The 18,293-nt window shown below is 58.4% G+C and overlaps 2 protein-coding genes across 6 annotated transcripts; both read right to left on the bottom strand.

The window, feature by feature from the left end:
- Window positions 1–329: 329 nt before the first annotated feature.
- Window positions 330–14,536, bottom strand: Git1 (GIT ArfGAP 1). Of its 4 annotated transcripts, XM_076577596.1 has the most exons (21): window positions 14,364–14,536; window positions 8,827–8,960; window positions 8,327–8,439; window positions 8,114–8,219; window positions 7,365–7,582; window positions 7,188–7,282; window positions 6,804–6,846; window positions 5,224–5,250; window positions 5,016–5,064; window positions 4,666–4,738; window positions 4,116–4,213; window positions 3,667–3,778; window positions 3,415–3,548; window positions 3,149–3,301; window positions 2,796–3,026; window positions 2,660–2,713; window positions 2,478–2,564; window positions 2,314–2,387; window positions 2,019–2,201; window positions 1,845–1,908; window positions 330–1,695 (listed from the first exon to the last, which is right to left on the bottom strand). In XM_076577596.1, the coding sequence occupies exons 1-21, from the start codon at window positions 14,413–14,415 to the stop codon at window positions 1,483–1,485; spliced, it is 2,313 nt and encodes a 770-aa protein (XP_076433711.1). In that variant the 5' UTR covers window positions 14,416–14,536; the 3' UTR covers window positions 330–1,482. The 4 variants fall into 4 exon arrangements, with proteins under 4 accessions (XP_076433711.1, XP_076433712.1, XP_042138361.1 ...); XM_076577597.1 differs by lacking the exon at window positions 5,224–5,250; XM_042282427.2 differs by lacking the exons at window positions 8,114–8,219; window positions 8,327–8,439; window positions 8,827–8,960; window positions 14,364–14,536 and adding an exon at window positions 7,681–7,844.
- A 2,439-nt stretch (window positions 14,537–16,975) lies between these two features.
- On the bottom strand, window positions 16,976–18,045 carry LOC107401267 (uncharacterized). 2 transcript variants are annotated; one of them, XM_076577595.1, is made up of 2 exons: window positions 17,846–18,045; window positions 16,976–17,576 (listed from the first exon to the last, which is right to left on the bottom strand). In XM_076577595.1, the coding sequence occupies exons 1-2, from the start codon at window positions 18,040–18,042 to the stop codon at window positions 17,120–17,122; spliced, it is 654 nt and encodes a 217-aa protein (XP_076433710.1). In that variant the 5' UTR covers window positions 18,043–18,045; the 3' UTR covers window positions 16,976–17,119. The 2 variants fall into 2 exon arrangements, with proteins under 2 accessions (XP_076433710.1, XP_015851713.1); XM_015996227.3 differs by having other exon boundaries at window positions 16,976–17,555.
- Window positions 18,046–18,293: the final 248 nt, after the last annotated feature.

The raw sequence follows: 18,293 nt of genomic DNA, 5'->3' as shown, positions 1-18,293 counted from the left end.
ACATCCCTTCAGGTCACTGGCCCTCGGGAGAGTTAGGCAAGCTGGCTCCCGGGCAGCAAGCATCCCCTGGCTATGAGGATCGCGTCAGGTACTGGCACCCTTCACTCACTCTTTTTGCAGGTCTCCCCCACTCAATACACACTCGTGTCTTTCTTCATCTCTAATTTCTGAAGCTCAAGACAGCCTTAAACTTGCTGTCCTGCCTCAGCCTCCCAAGGATTGCAGATGGGGGAGTGTGACGTGGTAAGTGACAGGGACGCTGACCCCAACCAATAACTGTCCTAGGTAAGCTCAGCCCCACCTCCAACCTCTAGACATCAGAAGTGGCACATGGTCACTTATTTATTTTTGATACAAATGTACATGACACACGTCTTGACAGCTACCCACCACCACAGGTAGGGCTGGGCCACCTAGGGAGGTGGCTGGGGAGAAGAGCTGGTGGGTGCTGTCAGTGTCCTGCCAGCCTTCCCAGCTGCAGCCAGATCCCCAGGCTTCCGGGGGCGGGTCATTGTAGGTGCAGGTAGTGATGTGGGTGCTGGCCTTGCAGAGGTTAGGGGGAGGGGCTCAGTTCCACAGCCACCAGCTGAGTCGGGGACCCTGGGGAGCCAGCCCCAGGCTCAGGTGCTCTGTACTCTGCCTGGCCAGCACACTTCCCATCGGGGATGGGGAAGAGATGGAGGGAAGTGGTTTTCCTTTTACGTTTATAGTGTAGGGTACAAGTAGGAGCAGCAGCTGGGCCACAGCTGGTGACCCCGACAGTCCACCTGTCCAGGTAGGGGATGCTGAGCCCACTTCTCTGGTTCCCTTGCCCCTCAAAGCTCCAAGTGGGCCAGGTCTCTGGAACGGCACTGCCGCTCACATCCTCAGTCACAGGCACGCAGGGACACTCAGTTACCACGAAGTTAAAATGAAGGGTTAGGGAGAAGACAGACTTTCCAGTGTTTGCTGCTGGGGACCCTGGCACACAAGTTGGGACCTGTGCTCTCGGCAGGGGCCATTTGGCATGAAAGGGCAGCAAGAGGGTCTGGTGGCTGCAGGGCAGAGACGTCCAGAGATAATGTACAAAGGAGGGGTGCCCTGCTCAGCCCCCCAGGGCTGAACTGGCTCACGGGGATAGGGTGCGGTCGGCGGAGCTGCCCCGTTTGGAGTGTCCCTGCCCCACTCTTTGCTGAGGGTGACCTGGAAGGCAGGGTGAGGGGCTGGGAGGGATTCCTTGAGGCTCCTGCACATCAGTGGGGTAGGGATGCTATGTACAGGGTGATGGGCGTGGAATATGGGGGGACAGAAGCTCCTGTCCCCTCACATTCCCATCCTTGGGGCTTGAGGGGGTGGGCACCAGGGCACCTGGATGCCAGAGGAGAATGGCGGCACTAAGGGCACTTGTGCCAGTGGCTCTGTTGGGGGTGGGGTAGTGTCTGGAGTGGCCCAGCTCCCACGGCCAGTGAGGTCCCAGGGTGTGGGTAAGGGCAGGGAAAGTGGTCACTGCTTCTTCTCTCGGGTGGTGATGGTGACCAGCTGCTTGGCAGCCTTGGCGATGTCATAGGCGCATTGGATCACCTGCTGAGTCAGCAGCTGGAAGTCCACAGGGGCGCCAGGCTCTGGAGGCACTGTCTTCCGGCATTCGCTCTGCAGCCTGTAGGCGCTGGCATTAAGCAGCCGCAGTGAACTGCGCACAGGCTCCAGGGCTGGCCTCTGGAGGGAGGAGCGAGGACAGGCTGAGCTCTGGACTTTAAGCCAGGTGTCTGATTGTGGCTCAGGGTGCTCACCTCCACCCAGGCAGCAGGTCACCTGCGTCTGCCCCACCCCAAGGCCCTCCCGCTCTGCTTCTGTGGCCCCTGTACCTTTGGGAAGAGAGAGGCCATCTCAGTCACAGCCAAATGGATCTTTTCTGAACAGGGCACAAAGCTGTCAGGTGAGGGGAGGATGTGGATGAGGGCTTTGTCAGAATCTTAGGATCCCAGCATGAACCCTCCACTCCGGACCAACAAGTTAGCAGGAGCTTGTGCCCATCCTACCTGTCATGTTTGAACTCCTGGGCGGCCCGCAATAGTTCCTGAATGTTCTTGGTGACCTGCTCCGTCTTTAGGATGACGTCCTCAGTGCTGGGGAGCCCGGGGTCTAGGTCTCCGTCCAGGCTCTCCAGCTCAGGGTGCAGCTCATCTTCCTTACCCAGCTCTAGGAATCGCTTCCCTTCAAGTCTAGGCCCAGGTGGGAGAGAAAAGGAGCCGTCCAGACATCTGCATGGCTGAGTCCTCACCACCTCCCCTCCAGGTGCTGGCAGGGCTGGGTCGAGACCCCCGAGTGTCTCACCCAAGCAGAGGATCCCCACTCTGTGTGTTTTCATAGTCACTGTCTGCACCACTGCCATGGCGTGAAAGCTTGCTCTGGAGGGTGTGGGCAAAGGTGGTGGGTGAGCACACATTCCTGGACCCTCAACAGCCCACACCGTCCCTGGGCACTGGGATGCAAATTACCGCGTGGCGACTTCCTTCTTGGGAGCACGACAGCAATGGGGAGGATGGAGTGAAGGGCACAGAGGAGGCAGACACCCCCTTCCGGATCTGAAAGCCAAGGCAGGGCTAAGTCAGTCTCCACTGTAGCCCAGGGGCTGCTGACTCACTGGTGCAGGCTCCCCGCTCCCCCGCGTCCCGCTTACCCGATAAAGGCCAGCAGGGACATGCACCGAATAGATGGCATCATCTTCCAGCTCCTGTGGGAGGCAGGACAAAGTGTCATGACAAGCTCTGTTAGTGGGACCTTCTTTTCCCACCCAAGGCCCACAGGCTGCTCACAGTGCTGTGGAAAGGCTGGAGCCGTGTGGTGAGCTCGTCCCCAGGTGCACCTCCGAAGGGCTTCAGGGCAGAGCCTGGCTCGTACATGGAGAAGGCCTGGCGGTCCCTGCGATGGGTGCTTCCACCTGGCCCCATGGGTGTGTGTTCCGCCCGTTCACTGGGAAGTGGGGGTGTAGGCGCTGGCCCTGGCGGCTGCCGGAGCTGCAGGTTCTCTGCCTGCAGTTTGTGGATCTGAGTGTACACAGTGGTGTCCAACTCTGGGTCAAGGTAGGTTCCACTTTTGGGAAGGGATGACCCCCCACTCCCAGAGCCCTGGCTGCTTGTCCGCTGCTCCCTCAAGCCACAGTGCTTACCTCCCTCTGCAGCCTCCGGAGCTCATCACTCAGGCTGCTGTTGACCTTCATGAGCTGCTGGACTTTGGCCTCGGAGGTGGCCAGAGCCTTCTTCAGCTCCAGGTACTCCTGCAGCGTCACAGCCCCATCGGACAGGTCTGAGGAGTCCATGCTCTGCAGAGACAGAAGCCAGTCAGTCTCAGGGGCAGAGACTCTGGGCTCTATGTCACATGGAGCTGGGCCACAGAGGAGAGTGTGGGAGGGAAGAGCAGGGACAGTGTTCAGACCCTGGCACGGTTGTTCCGAGTGGCGCCTGTGCTGGGCAGGGGCTCCTGGTCTGTGTCTTCGTCGGAAGCCACACTGTCGTAATCGTGCTGGTCATCCAGATCGCTCTGGCTCCGTGCAGACAGCTCGAGGTTGTCTGAAGACACAAGATCTGTCACTCAGGGCTTGCTCAGCCACACTCTCTATCCAGATCCCAAGCAAAGGTGGCTCCGAGGCCTGGGCAATGGCGTGGCCTGCCCACACGAGGCCCCCACCTGTGGGGCTGCTCAGACTCTTGCCCTGCTGCCTCCGTTTGGCCTCACTGAGAATGTCGATGATCAAGGTGGCAAACTCTCGCGCATTAAACCGAGCCAACTTCTGTCGTCCCTGCAAGGCAAGCATGAGGGGCCACTTTTGGTTGGCCCACAGGGCTGAACAGAGCAGCAAAGCAGGACCCTGCCCCCCTAATCTATTCACAGCTTAAAAAAAAACCCAACCCAGCATCATCTGGCTAGTGAGCAGTGTGGCAGCCCCAGGTCAGCAAAGGCTTAAGGCACCCAGGGGAGCCCCCAGGAGGAGGCTGAAATACCCACCAGTGCTATTCCCCAGATCCCAAAGCCAGTCAGACCCTAAGGGAGGCCTCAGGAGAGCGGGCTTCAGGCTAAGGAAGGGCAGGGCCCCCAGAAAGAAAGGAAACCACCCAGGCCTCCTGCCTCCCCCTCACCTGGTTCCGAGTAGCTGAGTATTCAGGATTGACTGGCAGGAAGGGTACAGCACTGCGCTCCGTCACCAGGGTGCTGTGGTTCTGAGTAGCCAGCCACACTGTGGGGGAGGGGCGGGGAACAGATCACCCACTGTGACGCGGCCCTCGGAGCAGAGCCCCCCAGGCCCTCCTATTCCCACAGGGCCAGTGTCGCAGGAAGTAGGGGTCTCCACGAACACAAAAGCTGGGCAAGGCCCGGTGAGGCCCGCCCACTGACGAACAGAACAAGGCAGGGCCCACCAGGCCAGACCCAGAGTTTGGGCTGGAATCTGGCTGTGGCCAGGAAGGAGTGATGCCGGGGTGGGGGTGGGGTGGATCAGGGCTGGGGAGACGGCCAAAGTGGGAGGCAGCCAGAGCGAGATGAGCTCCAGTGCCTGGTGGGGCAGGGAGGCAGCTGACTGCCTCCAGCTCCACACTGCTCAGCGGGGGATGGCGGGGCCTCACCCCAGCAGGCCCCAACCCCAGCTCTCCTTTCTCAGTTCACTGAAAGACAGGGTGCCTTGCCACTCACCAGCATCATTTTCTCTCCGATCCACCTCATCATACACATCCATGGCAAGTTCCTCAAAGAGCCGGTTGCTGAGCTAGAGGCAGAGAGGGGGGACCCAGGGTTTGTCAGGATATTGTGTGATGTGGGAAGGCTCATGACCCGTTACCCAGCCATCTTAGAACTGAGGGGTGGGTGAGGTTTTATGTGCAGGAAGAAGGGAGTCCATGCCATTTCCCCGTCTTGGAGATGGGGACACTTGGAGGGCAGAACCGGGATCAAAGACAAGGGCATGGGGAGGTGCGGGAGGGAGGAGGCTGGCTAGGCTGGAGAGGGCGGCCTAAGTGGTCCTGGCTTGTGGAGGCAGGACTCACTGCTTGCAGCTTCTTCTTGGCAGCTTTGGCCAATTCAGACAGATCCAGGCTGTGGACAAAGAAGGAAAGTCGGACATGAGAGACAGGCAGGTCCCGGCTGGTTGCCTCCCAAGCATGCAGGGAGCTCAGGGAAATGAGACCCTGAGGCCACACACCAAGCCTCCCCACGCCCAGGCTCTGTGGGCCTGCAGCCGACAGGTGCAAGTACCTCTGAGACATGCACTTCTGCCGAGATCTAATCCAGGAGAGCAGCAGAGGGAAGAACAGGACAGAGCATCAATTACCCAGGAGCAGGCGCTCTTGCCTTGACGTATCAAGCTCAGACACATCTCCACACACACCCAACACAGCACTTGAAAGGGAACTTGTCTCCTCAGCTGGTTCCTCTGTCTACTGTCAGCTACCCAGAGCCACCCCAAGTCTCCCTGTACCTCAGATCCTAGCCACACTCAGCCGTTCTGCCCTGTTTCCTCGGGTCTGGACTTTTAGAAATCTTTCAGTCTCTCTCTCTACTTCTAGGCTGGTCTCTGGATCCCTTTCTCATCCAGTGGCCAGAGTGCGACACACCTGGCTACACTCTGCCTTAAAACAGCTCAGTGGTAACACGTACGAAGAACACACGCCAACCATACTTTCCCACAATGCTTTCTTTAAAAACTATGCTAAATACTTTGCGTTTGTTTTTTACTCTTAACATTCCTCAAGGGGTAAGTATTAGCACCCCCATTCTAAGATGAGATAACCAAGGCTCAGAGAGGTTTGGTAATCTGCTTCAGGTCACACAGCCAGAGAGTAGCAGAGACCCTGAATCTGGCCCATCACACCCATGCGTGAACTCCACCCTCAGGACGGCTGTGCTCCTGCCGAGGTTCCCACAGGGTCCATCTCACCTGACTCTTTCCAGTCTTATCCCTCACTGCTCTGCGGCACATGGCCGCTGCAGTTCCTGCCTCTGCACCACAGCCCCCTGCTGCTGTCCCCAGGCTGAGTTGTAGCTCAAGGGCAGGGGTGGTGTCTGCATTACCTCGATGTCCCTAGAGCAGCAGCTGGCTCTGAGAAGGTGCTAATGGACAGCCACTGAATCTGTCCATGTGTGCGTGTGCTGACTGTACATACAGACACACAGACACACACACATGGACACATACACCGCCAGGCAGATCAGACTAGAGAAGCAGAGTTGAGTCTTGGGGTGTTGGAACAGGGCAGTTCTGACCGGCCCACCCATCTTCATAGGTCTTGGTGGAAAACCTCTAAAGCCAGGGAGCACTGCCTGCATGAAGTTGTAGCCCTATGAGGACCACTAGGTGGCGCCAATGCGTGTCCTATAAATGAGTAAGTGGCTGGGGGTATCCCCCACTGCCCGGGTATCTTGGGGCCTCTGAGATTAGAGGCAGACATTGCCCATTACTACCCTGCCTGGGATTCCCGTCCAGCTGGGAGCACACTGGGGGCCTGGCTAGTAGCCCCAAAGTCAGCCAGTTCCCAGGAGGGGAGTCCTTTACCGTAACAGAGACACAGGGGTCCAACCTTCCCTTCCTTGTATCAATATCCCCACCCCCACACTTAGCAATCACAAGGCTCAGGTGCACGGTGTCTGCTGAACTGATGTTTCTCACTTGCCTTGGGGATACAGTAGGTGGCAATCAGGCTATGAACTCCTGCGTTGCTAGTCACTATGGGTAGAGGATGGGGTGCCAGGCCACTAAAGCCTGGGGAGATACAGGGCTCTGGGTCAAGCCACCCTGACAACTAATAGCTGGAAAGGGGCATCAGGTGGGCACTCACCTGTCAGCCATCTGTGGGATGATGTAATGCCCATTCTTGTGATCTGAACAAAAATAAAAATGCCAAGTCACTGATGCCAGGTGGCGCCATCATCCAGGAGCCTACCTCACTACCATGAGCAGGCCTTGACACCTGCAAGTGTCAAGAGGAAATGGAGAAGGGCAGGATACCCCAAGAGCATTGAAAGCTGGCTGCAAGTCAGACCCGCCCCCACTCCTTGGCCCCAACATGCTTGCAGCAACCCAGAGCCTGCAGCAATTTCACAGGAGCCAGTTGCCTAGCAACACAGTTCCCCAGCTGGCTTTGTCACTATGGCACCTGCTGCTGGGTGTGTCTAGGTCCCACCTGCCTGGCCTAGTCAGGCCCAACTCATTCTCTGCTCACCGGGCTTGCGTCCACAGAGGTAGAAGGCCAACCGGTCAGTGAGCTCATACTGGCACTCAACTAGCCTTTCTGCCAGTTCATGGTGCCCCGCCTGCCTGTGGGGAGGGGACATGGCTCAGCCCTATAGCAACAGTCCACTCCCCTCCACCTGAGCCTCGCCCTTTAGCTGATCCTCACCTGGCATAGTCAATTGGCGTGCGGCCGTTGACGTCAGGGGAGCCGGGGTCAGCCCCGTACACCACCAGCAGCTCAGCCTGCAGAGTCTGCCCTGCCTTGGCAGCCACATGTAGGGGTGTAGTGCCCTTTTCTGGGTGAAAGAAGTTGGCCTGGGCACCCAGGGAAAGCAGGCGCAGACATGTCTCCAAGTTGCCTGTTCGCACACTCGAGTGCAATTGCTGCAAGGAGCAGAGTGTGCAATAAGTGGGGGTGTGATGGACACACGTGTGCCCAAGGAACCTCCCCCCACACACCTGGCTGTTCCTGGTACTCCTACCAGCTCCAAGGGGCCTCGCCAAAACTGGGCCATGTCAGGCAGGCCAGAGGGCTTCCCACTAGAGGATAATGCCAATCCATAACAGCTGCTGCCAGTCACTATCCCGCATGTGCTCTGTTCGGAACACACGTTAGCTAGAGGTAGGTGCTGTTACTACTTTCTCGTTTCACTGGTGAGGAAAAGAAGGCTCTGAACAGCTAAGCAAGTACCCCAGGTCTTCCTAGCTTTCAAGTGGCAGATGGGAGGCCCTGTGTATCCACTTGGGAATGGAGGCATCTTAGCCACCAGCCGCACGACGGAGCAAACTTCCCTGGCCCCCGGGTGTCTACACTTACTGTTTTCCCCAGTCCCGGGCTGCCTCTGGGACCTAGGCCTCAGGGTGAGATGGTGGAAAGAGGGGCGGCCCACCCATCTGTTGAGGGGGCCCTCACACCTTGCTGAGGTCTTTGGCAGTGACCCCATCATCATCACGGCAGGGAAGCTTGTGCACAAACGCCAGCATCTGGTACTTTGCCCTGATGAACTCTGACTTGATGGGGCTGCATGGAACACACAGGAGGCAATGGGAGCCGAGCTTAGGGGAGCCACCTTACAGGCCCCCGTCCCAGAAACACGGCCCTGCCCACCACCCCGCAGCCCCACTCACTGGACTTTGTCTTGGGGGTTGGCTTTGCGCCGGCCACTTTGCACCTGCGCAGGGTCTAGCAGGGAGTGCTCCCAGATGGAGTTGGCCCCGTTGCTGGCAAGCGTGTGCACCATCTGTGGGGAAGAGATGCCAAGCAAGAGAGTGCCCACTCCGTGCTGGGCACCAGGGGAGACATTCCCAGAGTGCCTGCTGCAGCTGGAAATACCACCAAGGGGCCTACTGTGTGCCTGGTGTGACGGGCATGTGTCCTGTGTTGAGCACGTCATGCCGGCTCACCTTGGTGGGTTTGCTAAGGTTCAGAGAGTTTAAACAACTTGCTCAATGCACTAAGAGAAGAGTCCAAGCTAACGAGCAGACACTCCAGGGGGAGGGGCTCAGTGGAACGGCTGGGGTCACACTGCTTTAGATGGCTACTGCCCCGGAAGGTGCGGAGTATGGACAGGGGTGTGTGTGTCTGTGGGAGGGTGGGAAGCAAGGACAGTGTCTGCTTCAGTGCCTACCTGCAGCAGGGTAGGAGGCCAGGCGCTGTGGCGAAGGTGCTTGACAATGGAGATGTGGCGTCCCAGGCTGCGGTGCACGCTGCAGCACTCGTCGCAGACCAGCACACCTCTGCTGATAGATGCCCAGCCAGGGTCTGGGGAGCAGAGCGGAAGTCAGCTGAAGCCCAGGGAGGGCACCACTCCCAAGCACCCACTCTCGCCTGGCGTATCCTTAGTGCTTCAGGTACATTCACTCAGTCTCCCCAGGAGCCCAGAGGGCCACTAGAGCTTTTCTGGAAGTCCTTGAACCTCTGGGAATACACGGTCCCCAGGGCTCCTCAATGGGTACCGTGTCCTATCCCACAGCCACCGATTCCAGTTTCAGAGTCTCTCCTCGGGAAGCAAGACTGCTGCCCAGCCATTCCGGAGGGAGGCAGGAGACTCCTATGGGATATGGCCCTGATCCCATGTATCACAGTCCTGGGCCTGTTCCTGTTGGACCCCAGCTGACAGACTGGTTCCGATCCCTACTCGGACACAGCAGAGAGTCCCCAGCCTCATGCCACCATCACTGTGGGCTGCAGCCTTCAGGTCAGACTGAGCAACGGAACTAACCTTGACTGAGTTTTCACTATTTATTGACCAAGTCTTTTGTCCATGATTCCCTTCCCAAGTGCTATCTTGCTCTACTGATGAGGGAGGATTCAGCGGCCCAGAGAGGTCAAAGGGCTTGCTCAAGGTCACCCAGCGAATAAGTGGAACTGCTGGGATGTGGAGCCAGGCACTTCCATGCCAGAGACCAGGCCAGGCCTCTGCCCCAGCAGCCTCAGGACCAGCCTGGGGAGCCACTCTCCAGTCCATGGGGAGAAATGAACTTGGGAAACAGAAACGGGGACAAATGGGTAGGAGCTCCTGGGTCTTCAAGGGTGGTAGGGATGCTACCACCCAAGCCCCCTGGAGAAGGGGAGGGGAGAGCCGACTACTGCTCAGGCTACAGAAAGGAAAGGTCAGGGGGAGAAAGCGGCCATTGTGTGCTGTCCAGAGTGGGGGCAGGGAGCTGCTCTCCTAGGACACCACGCTCTGCCCAGGCCCCCACCCAGGCCAGGAAGCCTTGCTCTGGGGGTGGGGCTGGCTCTCTGCCTTGCCTTATTAGCATTCAGGATGTTCAGCAAGTGGGACTCTTAGGGGCTAGACAGGTTTGGAATGAAGGTAATGTTGAGTGACCAGGAGGCAATTCTCAGGCCCTTGGAGCCAATGTCTCCATCAAAGTTCCCAGAATCATGAGCGGACTGAGTCAGGGCTTAAGCTCCGTCCATGGTGGTGGGGGAGGGATGTCCCCCAATACAGTATGGAAACAGGAAGTAAAAGAGCTGCCTTTGGATCCAGGTTTCTTTTGGGACCTCACAAAACAAGGCAGCGAGGGATGTATACAGTGATCTCACACACACACACACACACACACACACACACACACACACACACACACGCACACACGCACACGCACACGCACACACACTCACGGGCGCGCGCCCTGGGGTCAGGGGGGCTGATTCTAAGAACTGGGGGACCAGCCACCTCTGCCAAGAGGGGGAGCCCTAGAGTCTTTTGTGTTGGTTTTACCCAAACAATGACCCCCCCCCCCAGGCATGGAAAACTCCCTCCCCCTCTTCCAAACAACACCGGGTCAGGGGTCTGCCTGCCTGCCAGTCACCTCCTGCAGCCCAGGCAGGAAGCGGGAAATGATGCAGCCTAAATTCCTCTTGTTGAAGAGGTAGGGCTTCCTGTGAGTGGGGAGACGCCCAGGCCAGGATCAGGAATGGGCAGCCCTGAGGCCTCCACCCCGGCCTGTGGCCCTGTGGAGACACCAGGTCTACAGGAACCAGGGCCAGTGGTCCCAGAGCCTCAAGCTTTAAGGCTGTGCTTGGCATGGTTTCCCTGCCTGAAAAGGGTCCTCCCATTCTTCTGCTGTGACCTCAAACAGGAAGGGTGGGCAGGGGACATTGTTTTGGTCTGGGCCAGTTCTGGATGACACAGATAGGAAGTCCATCCTAGCAAGTCTACCTGCACTCTAGGCCCAGACGACCTTGGCCCGCCCAGCCAGTTAAACCCCACCTCCGCCAGTTCCGAAGCGTAAGGGCTGGGGAGGGTCCGCGTTAGGAAGCTCCTTGCAAACTTGGGGCACAAGGGGAAGAAATGTGAGGGTCAGAGGACATGGCGTCTTCCTCCAGCTGCTCCACAGGCAGGTGAGGGTTAGTTCACGTGGCCAGGTATCGGAAAGGACACTGGGGTAAGGTACCTGGGGCCAACCACAGGGAGGCCTCTAAAGTAAGCCCATGCCACCTCCAAAAGCCACGAGTGCTTTCTAGGGCCAGCAGGTCTGTATATAAAGACCAGCTTCCCAGCTATTGCGATGGCAGGCAAGAGCAACCCAAGGAACAGAGTGGTGGTCACTGCTGGGGGCGTGGTCAGAGGGCCTAGCTATGGAGAGCGATGGAAATGTGCCACACACTGCCACACAGGTTCACACATGTCTGAAACCCACAACCAGCCAGACGTGGTAATCAAGACACTTGGGAGGCAAAAGCAGGTGGGTCTCTGTGAGTTTGAGGCCAGCCTGGTCTATACAGACCCTGTCTCAAAATTAGAAAGAGAGAAAGAGGGGGCTGGAGAGATGGCTCAGTGGTTAAAAGCACCGATTGCTCTTCCAGAGGTCCTGAGTTCAATTCCCAGCAACCACATGGTGGCTCACAACCATCTGTAATGAGATCTGGCACCCTCTTCTGTATACATAATAAATAAATAAATCTTTAAAAAAAAAGAAAGAAAGAAAGAAAGAAAGAAAGAAAGAAAGAAAGAAAGAAAGAAAGAAAGAAAGAAAGGAGGAAGGAAAGAAGACAGACAGACTGACTACAGGACAGACACTTAGCTGGTTGTACTTAAGTTACACCCTAATAAAAGAAGCAATAGCTGCCGGGCAGTGCACGCCTTTAACCCCAGCACTCGGAAGGCAGAGGCAGGCAGAGGCAGGCAGATCTCTGTGAGTTCAAGGCCAGCCTGGGCTACAGAGTGAGTTCCAGGACAGCCAGGACTGCACAGAGAAACCTCGTCTCGGGAAAAGAAGCAAAGCCTAGCATCTGTCCTGCACTTGTAAGAAGACAAGGAGGTCCCCCTGCAACATATCCGCCAGCTGTGGCCAGCTCCGGAGTCTCCGCTCCTGCGTTTCAGTGTAAGGCTGACGGATAGGCCGTGGGTTGAGAAGTGGACACTTGACAGTGAGGCGGAGTGGGCAGAGACAAAAAAGGGATTGTCAACATTCTCAGTGCACCCTGACTCCTGCCTTCGCCTGGATTCCCAAGGCAGGCGGGCAGGGGCACCGCACCTGTAACATTGTGTCCAGATGCCTTGCAACACATTTACACCTGTCTCTGAGCACAGACAAGTTAATAAACCATAAAAGGGCCATGACCCTGCCCCATGGTCTCACTACATAGCCATGGCTGGCCTGGAGACCTGCCTACCTCTGCCTCATAAGTGCTGGGTTTAAAGGCATGTGCCACCATACCCAGACAACAGCAGAGTTCTATCAATGTGACTTTGGGATAGAGATATACTGGGATGTCTGAGTATAAGGGATGTATATATCATATATATATATACATACCATATATATATCACATATATACACACACACCATATATATCATATATATGTGATATAAGAGAATGCTGGGCATGCTTATGCTCTCTTGTCCAGGATGCTATAGGCCCAGATCTAGAATGCCACTGTGGTGTAGGGCAGTCCTGACAAACACCAACACTTGTACCCGGGGAGTGGCTGCTATGTGCCAATCACTACTCTGGGTGCTAAGGTGGGATATCGAGTAGGACCGTCACCGTTCTGCACATAGATATGCCTGGTTTGCTTTCTGGACCAGCAGGAAGGGAGTACGCAGGCAGGCCTGCCTCTGTCAGATGAGGCCGGGGGCTATGAGCTCAGCGGCCTAACATCTAACACACCCATTCCTCCCAGCACCACCGGGTCCCCGGAGGCTCCAAACAGATAGTCGCAGACAACACAGAAGACATAGCTCCGCTGATACTATCTTCCAGGTCTCTGTTCCAGAACCAGGAATGGAGATGAGGGGATGGGAGGCCCTGGAAATCCGTTTCCAGCCCACTTTCTTTGCTTTACAGTTGAGGAAACGGAGGCCCAGAGTGAGCAGAGTGCTTCCGTAGGTCCCAGAGTGACCTGGAAACAGAGGCCAACACCAGAAACCAGGCTCCCCTGATGGTACCCGCTAGGGCCCCTAGGCTCACCCTGCAGCGGGGACAACAGCCTGGACTGACACATAGCTCTTCCATTCCCCGCCAACCTATGGCCAGGGGAAGGGAGTCAGTTTCCAGCTAACTAGGGGAAGGACATCTATCTGCAAGTAGATCTGACAGGGCCCTACACGACAGGACATACCCTAAGGAGGTCTCATGTTCACGCCCCTCCCAGCTATCCACAACTCCCAACACTCCAGTTTAGAGCACAGGAATTAAGGGACCATCACTCTTGAGGGGGCTCACACTGTCAGATCTTGGGACTTCTAAGGGGTGACTGCAAATCAGCACTCCACACTCGGAACTAATCACAGCTACTGTCCCCACGGAGTTCTTAAGACCTCGAGACTGTCTGCAAAGCCAGCCTCTTTTATAGAGGATGGGCAAAGGCCAGAGCTTCCTTCCTCTGGTCAGCTGCTGAGTCCTATCACTGGCTGTGTCTTCCCACATAAGGGACCAGCCTGGTAAGTGGCAGCTCTCCCTTCACCAGCAAGCCAGGGGGCTTTCAAACCAGCCCAGACCTAACTCTGCCCAGGAGCCGGCTGGACAAGGGGAGCCCAGGCACCCCTTAACACTTTCTCCTATCCAGAATGGGCTAGAGAGCAGGAGGAATCGGTGTCTAGACTGAGGTAATACCTAGCACACCTTCTCAAACAGGCCTACCCGGAACAGGAAAAGCTGAGTCTAGCTGTTCCCAGACACCAGCAGGCCTGGAAGATGCTTCCGGGGAAGATGCCCATGCTTAGATTGTCCCTGAACGTAGGGCCCTACAAGGAGTCCCCAGCCTTGGGGATCAGGGTCTGGGCGTCCTAGAACAGCCACCCCCCCGTCAGGTGCTCCCGAGAAACCCGTATCCAGGCCCCTTGCCCTCCACCGCTCCGGCGGGCACGAGGACCATGTGAGCAGCAGGTGCAAGACGCGGGGGTGGCAGGGATGACACAAACCATACTAGCGCCCACCTCCCACAGCCTGCCGGCCTCCGCCACGGCCCTCCCGCCACCCCAGGCTGGCGCTTCCGTCTGGATGCCGAGATGGAGGTGGGAGGCGGTTCCCTCCTGTCCACGGGCTCCAACGCACAGCGCCCCCCGCAGCCGGCCCTCCCGCCAAGGACGCCGCTCCGCAGTGGCCCCCGCCCCGCCCTCCGGCCCCGCACGGCGCTCCCGCCAGGCCCCGGCGCCCGCCCGGCGGCGGCCTGCGGTGCGGTCCCGCCCCCAGCCCGGTCCCGCCGCTTACCCGGGGCGCTGCAGTCCGCACACACCTCCGCTCGCGGCCCCTTCCGGGACATCCTCAGCGGCGACGCGGCCACAGCCCTCTGGGCCAGCGTGGGGGGCGCGGGCGGCGGGCCCGGGCGGCGGCGGCGGCCCTACGGCCCGGCCCGGCTCCCGCAAGGCCCCGGCGAGGCTCCGCGCGCGCGGCCAACCGTCCGCCCCCGGGGCTGGCCCGGAACCCGCCGTGCCCGCCCGCCCGCTCGCCCTCGGGCGCCCTCCGCCCCGCGCCGCCCCGCGCCGCGCCGCCCCGCCGCCGCTCGCCGCTCTCCCCGCCCCCTGCGCGGCCCGGGCCGCTCCTGCAGGAAGCAGCGCAGGCCCTGCCCACCGGGGGAGGGGCGGCGCGCACCCCGCCCCGCCGCTCCGCTCCGCTCCGTGGCCGCGCCCCTCGGAGAGAAGAGGCCTGCGCGCCGGCCCGAGTGGACGGGGGCTCTTAAAGGAGCCGCGGCCCGCTGCCGCCTGATCGGCCACCGAGACACCCGCTAGCACTTTGACCTTCACTTTCCAGATTGGGGAGTGGTCCAGGAGCCCAGAGACGGATGGAGCGGGGACCAAGGTGGACAGGAAGCATCCCCAGGCACATTGCTCCTCGCGGTCGGAGGCTGGGTTGGAGCGAAGTGTGTGTTCTGGTCCCCTCTGTGTCCATGTCAGTGTCCAGGTGGGTCTGTGGCCACCTCCCCGCCAAGTACACACGCTACCACCAATATGGACGGCCAGGTGCCCGAGAGGTCACTCAAGTGTGACTCCCTGCCTGCGGGACTGAAAACACACCATCCTTGTTTCAAACAAGAAAGCGCAGAACCTGGATGGTTAAGAGTGACCACTGTATTGTGTGCACCAGCACAAGCTTGCTATCTGTTCTGGATGCATCAACGATGTTTCTGGGCCGCCCAACGGGTGTATTATGTGTATCCAGAGCATATGCTTGTAACATACAGGAGCCAATTCTTGTAAGGACCCCCCCCCTTTTTTTTTTGACTTCTCATGGAGAAAGGGGGAGGGGGAGGGGGTAAGGAGCTGAAGTGCAGGCTGCACGTGGGTGCACCCCACACTGAGCATGCTCCCCCCATACACGTGTGACCCGTTTGCACCCAGCCCCCATCCTCACAGCAGCAAAAGGGCTGTCAGAGCACTCTGCTTGTGGAGAGGGCAGAGGCACACAACACCCCGGTGGGCGAGGGGGGCGGCGCAGAGGAAGGGGCAGGTCAGTGGTGACATATAGTTCAGGGAGAGTTCCCTAGGTGTCAGGAATTCCTACTCAGTTATAGGACGGGGGTTTGGGGGAGTCCTTGGATAGGGGTGCCTGAGTGGGTCGACTTCTCCCAGCAGTGCCCGAGCAGCCGTGAGCTGTGGGTGGGCAGGCTCCTTCCCTAGGGGAGACAAGTAATGCTTATGAGTCACACCACCCAAAATACACGCAAAGTTCCATCGCCTTTTGCTGCAACCCAGATTGACAAGTTTGTTTGAGATTGCCATCCACAGGATATATTTATAATCTCACCTTTAAAGAAAAAAAAAATCTTGCAGACATTCCCTCCCCCCACAGCCAGCAGCTCAGCCAGTGGGGCTTCTGCCAGCAAAGATAACTAGAGGGCGGTGGTGGTGATGCCACCCCATCCTTCCCTCCTACCGAAGAGTCTGTAGGCTTGGTGGCCCCAGCGCTGGAGGTGGGAAGCAACCTGGCAGCTGAAACTGGGCGCGCAGCCCAGGAACAGTGGCCGCCCGTTCACCCCGGATCGACCCCCAGCTATGGAATTTCATTTATTAAATGTCGAGGCGGCTGCTGGCAGCCCTGTCGCTTGGCTGCCTTTGTTTCTTAGCTGTGTGGGCGCGTCTCGAGCACGTGGCAGTCAGGGCGCTCAGATCAAAGGGAAAGCGACCTGGGCTTAGTGTCGGTGGACGACCATCTGGCAAAAGGGGAACCTAGCTACCCAAAGAATAGTTTCCCCAAATGCATGCTGGCCTCGCTCCCTTCTAGGGCTACAGGGTTGTTCAGGGGAAGAATGATTCATGGCTCCCCCAACCCCCACCGCCCCATCTCCCGGATGGCTCAGGGACTGACTGCCTGGGAGTGGCCCTAGCACTTACACACTGTCCAAACTTTGTTCAAGAACCCCCACCCTCACCACGGCCAAGATGCAGTGTTTGAAGAAGGCGATAGAAGGGTTTCTGGGTTCCCCGGAGATGTCACCATCCCAGGAAACGGCACAGCTCGAGTGGAATCGCACACAAGGTTCTGAAAACGATTTAATGAGGAACTACTGTACAAGCGTCCTGGAGGGCTCTCCTAGACGTCCCCTCCTGGCGACTCGAGCCCCCTCCTCAACTCAGGCTGCAATCACGACGCTCTGCTGACCCCTAGTGGTGGAGGCGGGCTGCGGACCTGGGCTGTGGAGACGCCTGCCTGTAGGCTCCTCCCAGGCTGCAGAAAGGGGTGAGGCAGCCTGCTCCTCCCTCAGCCCTCCCGGGCCTGGCAACGCTGGGTGTGCAGGAGGCAGGGGAGAAGACCACACAAAGAAACCCCAGAGAGGCACAAGGAGTTTGCAAGCTTTTGCTGGCACCTCCCACAGGAACACTCTTTAGATTGTTGTTCTGAGTCGGGGTGACGAGGAATCCCTTATTTCTGCCTTGGTGTAAGGTGGGCTCCAGGAAGGCGACATGTGCATTCCTACCACCTGTCTCAGCCTGGCTGGAGGAGCGAGAGACGCCAGGCAGTTGCTATCCTTAGCTCACCCCAGGAGGTAGTATCCAATCCCATTCAAGAGGCGAGTGGCCCGAGAAACTCAGAAGTGTAAGCCATTTGCTTACGATCAAGCAGTTGATGCGGTATTTAAACACAGCTCTGTGGACATCACGATCCATTTCTCTTCCAGGGCGTCTTGGTTCTTTTAACAGTTGCAGTTGGCTGCCACAGAGGCCATTTGCACTCTCACCACACTCTGCAAGGGATCCTTGTGGAAGGGCTCGTCTGCTCTGGTCATTCAGGAAGGAGGCCATCTGGACCCAGTCATTTCCCTTAGGCAGGGACCCCCATGGGGTGGAGGTGGGAGGCTGCCACCTGCTGCTGTCTTTGCTCAGCCTCATCCCGATTCTTGCTGAGCAATGGAGGGGAAGGACGGTCTTCTTCGCCCCGTTAGACATTCTCTTTCCAATGCGATGTCTGGAAGATGGGTTTAACTTTCTGAGAGAGCCAAAGACTTGAGAAATATTTCAAGTGTCAGATCCCTGGCTGCTTCAATGACCCTTGGTACTGATAACCCTGAATCCCTCTTAGGGGCCACTCATTAGTCAGATAAGAATCCAGATGCCTCCTCACCCTCCCTGGGATCCAGTCTCACTTCTTCAGGCCACACGTCCTCCCGTCCCAACCCTTCAAGCCAGGCCTGCATGCCTCCTCCATTTCCTTGCAAAAGGCAAAATGCCAGCGGGTGGAGGAGCGCCCCAACCCACCTGGCATCCAAGTAAGGCCTCCGTTTCGGCCGGGCCCGACTCTCTGTCCTCCCTTTCAGGAAATCAGTTCCAGACCGTCTCTGGTGATCCGAAAAGCTCGGTTCCACCAGGCGGACTACAAGCCCCATGATGCTGCGGGGCCGAGCTGTAACTCGCCCAGCTCCGGGCACTCGGGTCCCCTCCTCTCTCACCCGCATCCGCTCATCCCTCGCCGGCCGCTCGGGCTGAGGGCCGGGCTATGCGGTTTAGGGTAGCCGGAGGCTGCGGGCGCGCGTCCCTGCGGCGGCGTCGTCGTCCCCGGGGCCGGCGCCCCGTGCGCCCCCGCTCCCGCTGCGGGCCCCTGCTCCCGGTGCCGAGTGGCGTCTTTGTGTGCGGGGGTGTGGGAGGCGAGGCGCGAGGCCGCGTGCCGCCGAGTGCCCGCTCCCTCCCCGGGCGGGTGGGGGCTGCT

The sequence above is a fragment of the Peromyscus maniculatus genome, chromosome 8, assembly GCF_049852395.1.
Source record: "Peromyscus maniculatus bairdii isolate BWxNUB_F1_BW_parent chromosome 8, HU_Pman_BW_mat_3.1, whole genome shotgun sequence".
NCBI lineage: Eukaryota > Metazoa > Chordata > Mammalia > Rodentia > Cricetidae > Peromyscus > Peromyscus maniculatus.
This window is presented reverse-complemented; position numbering and strand designations above follow the sequence as displayed.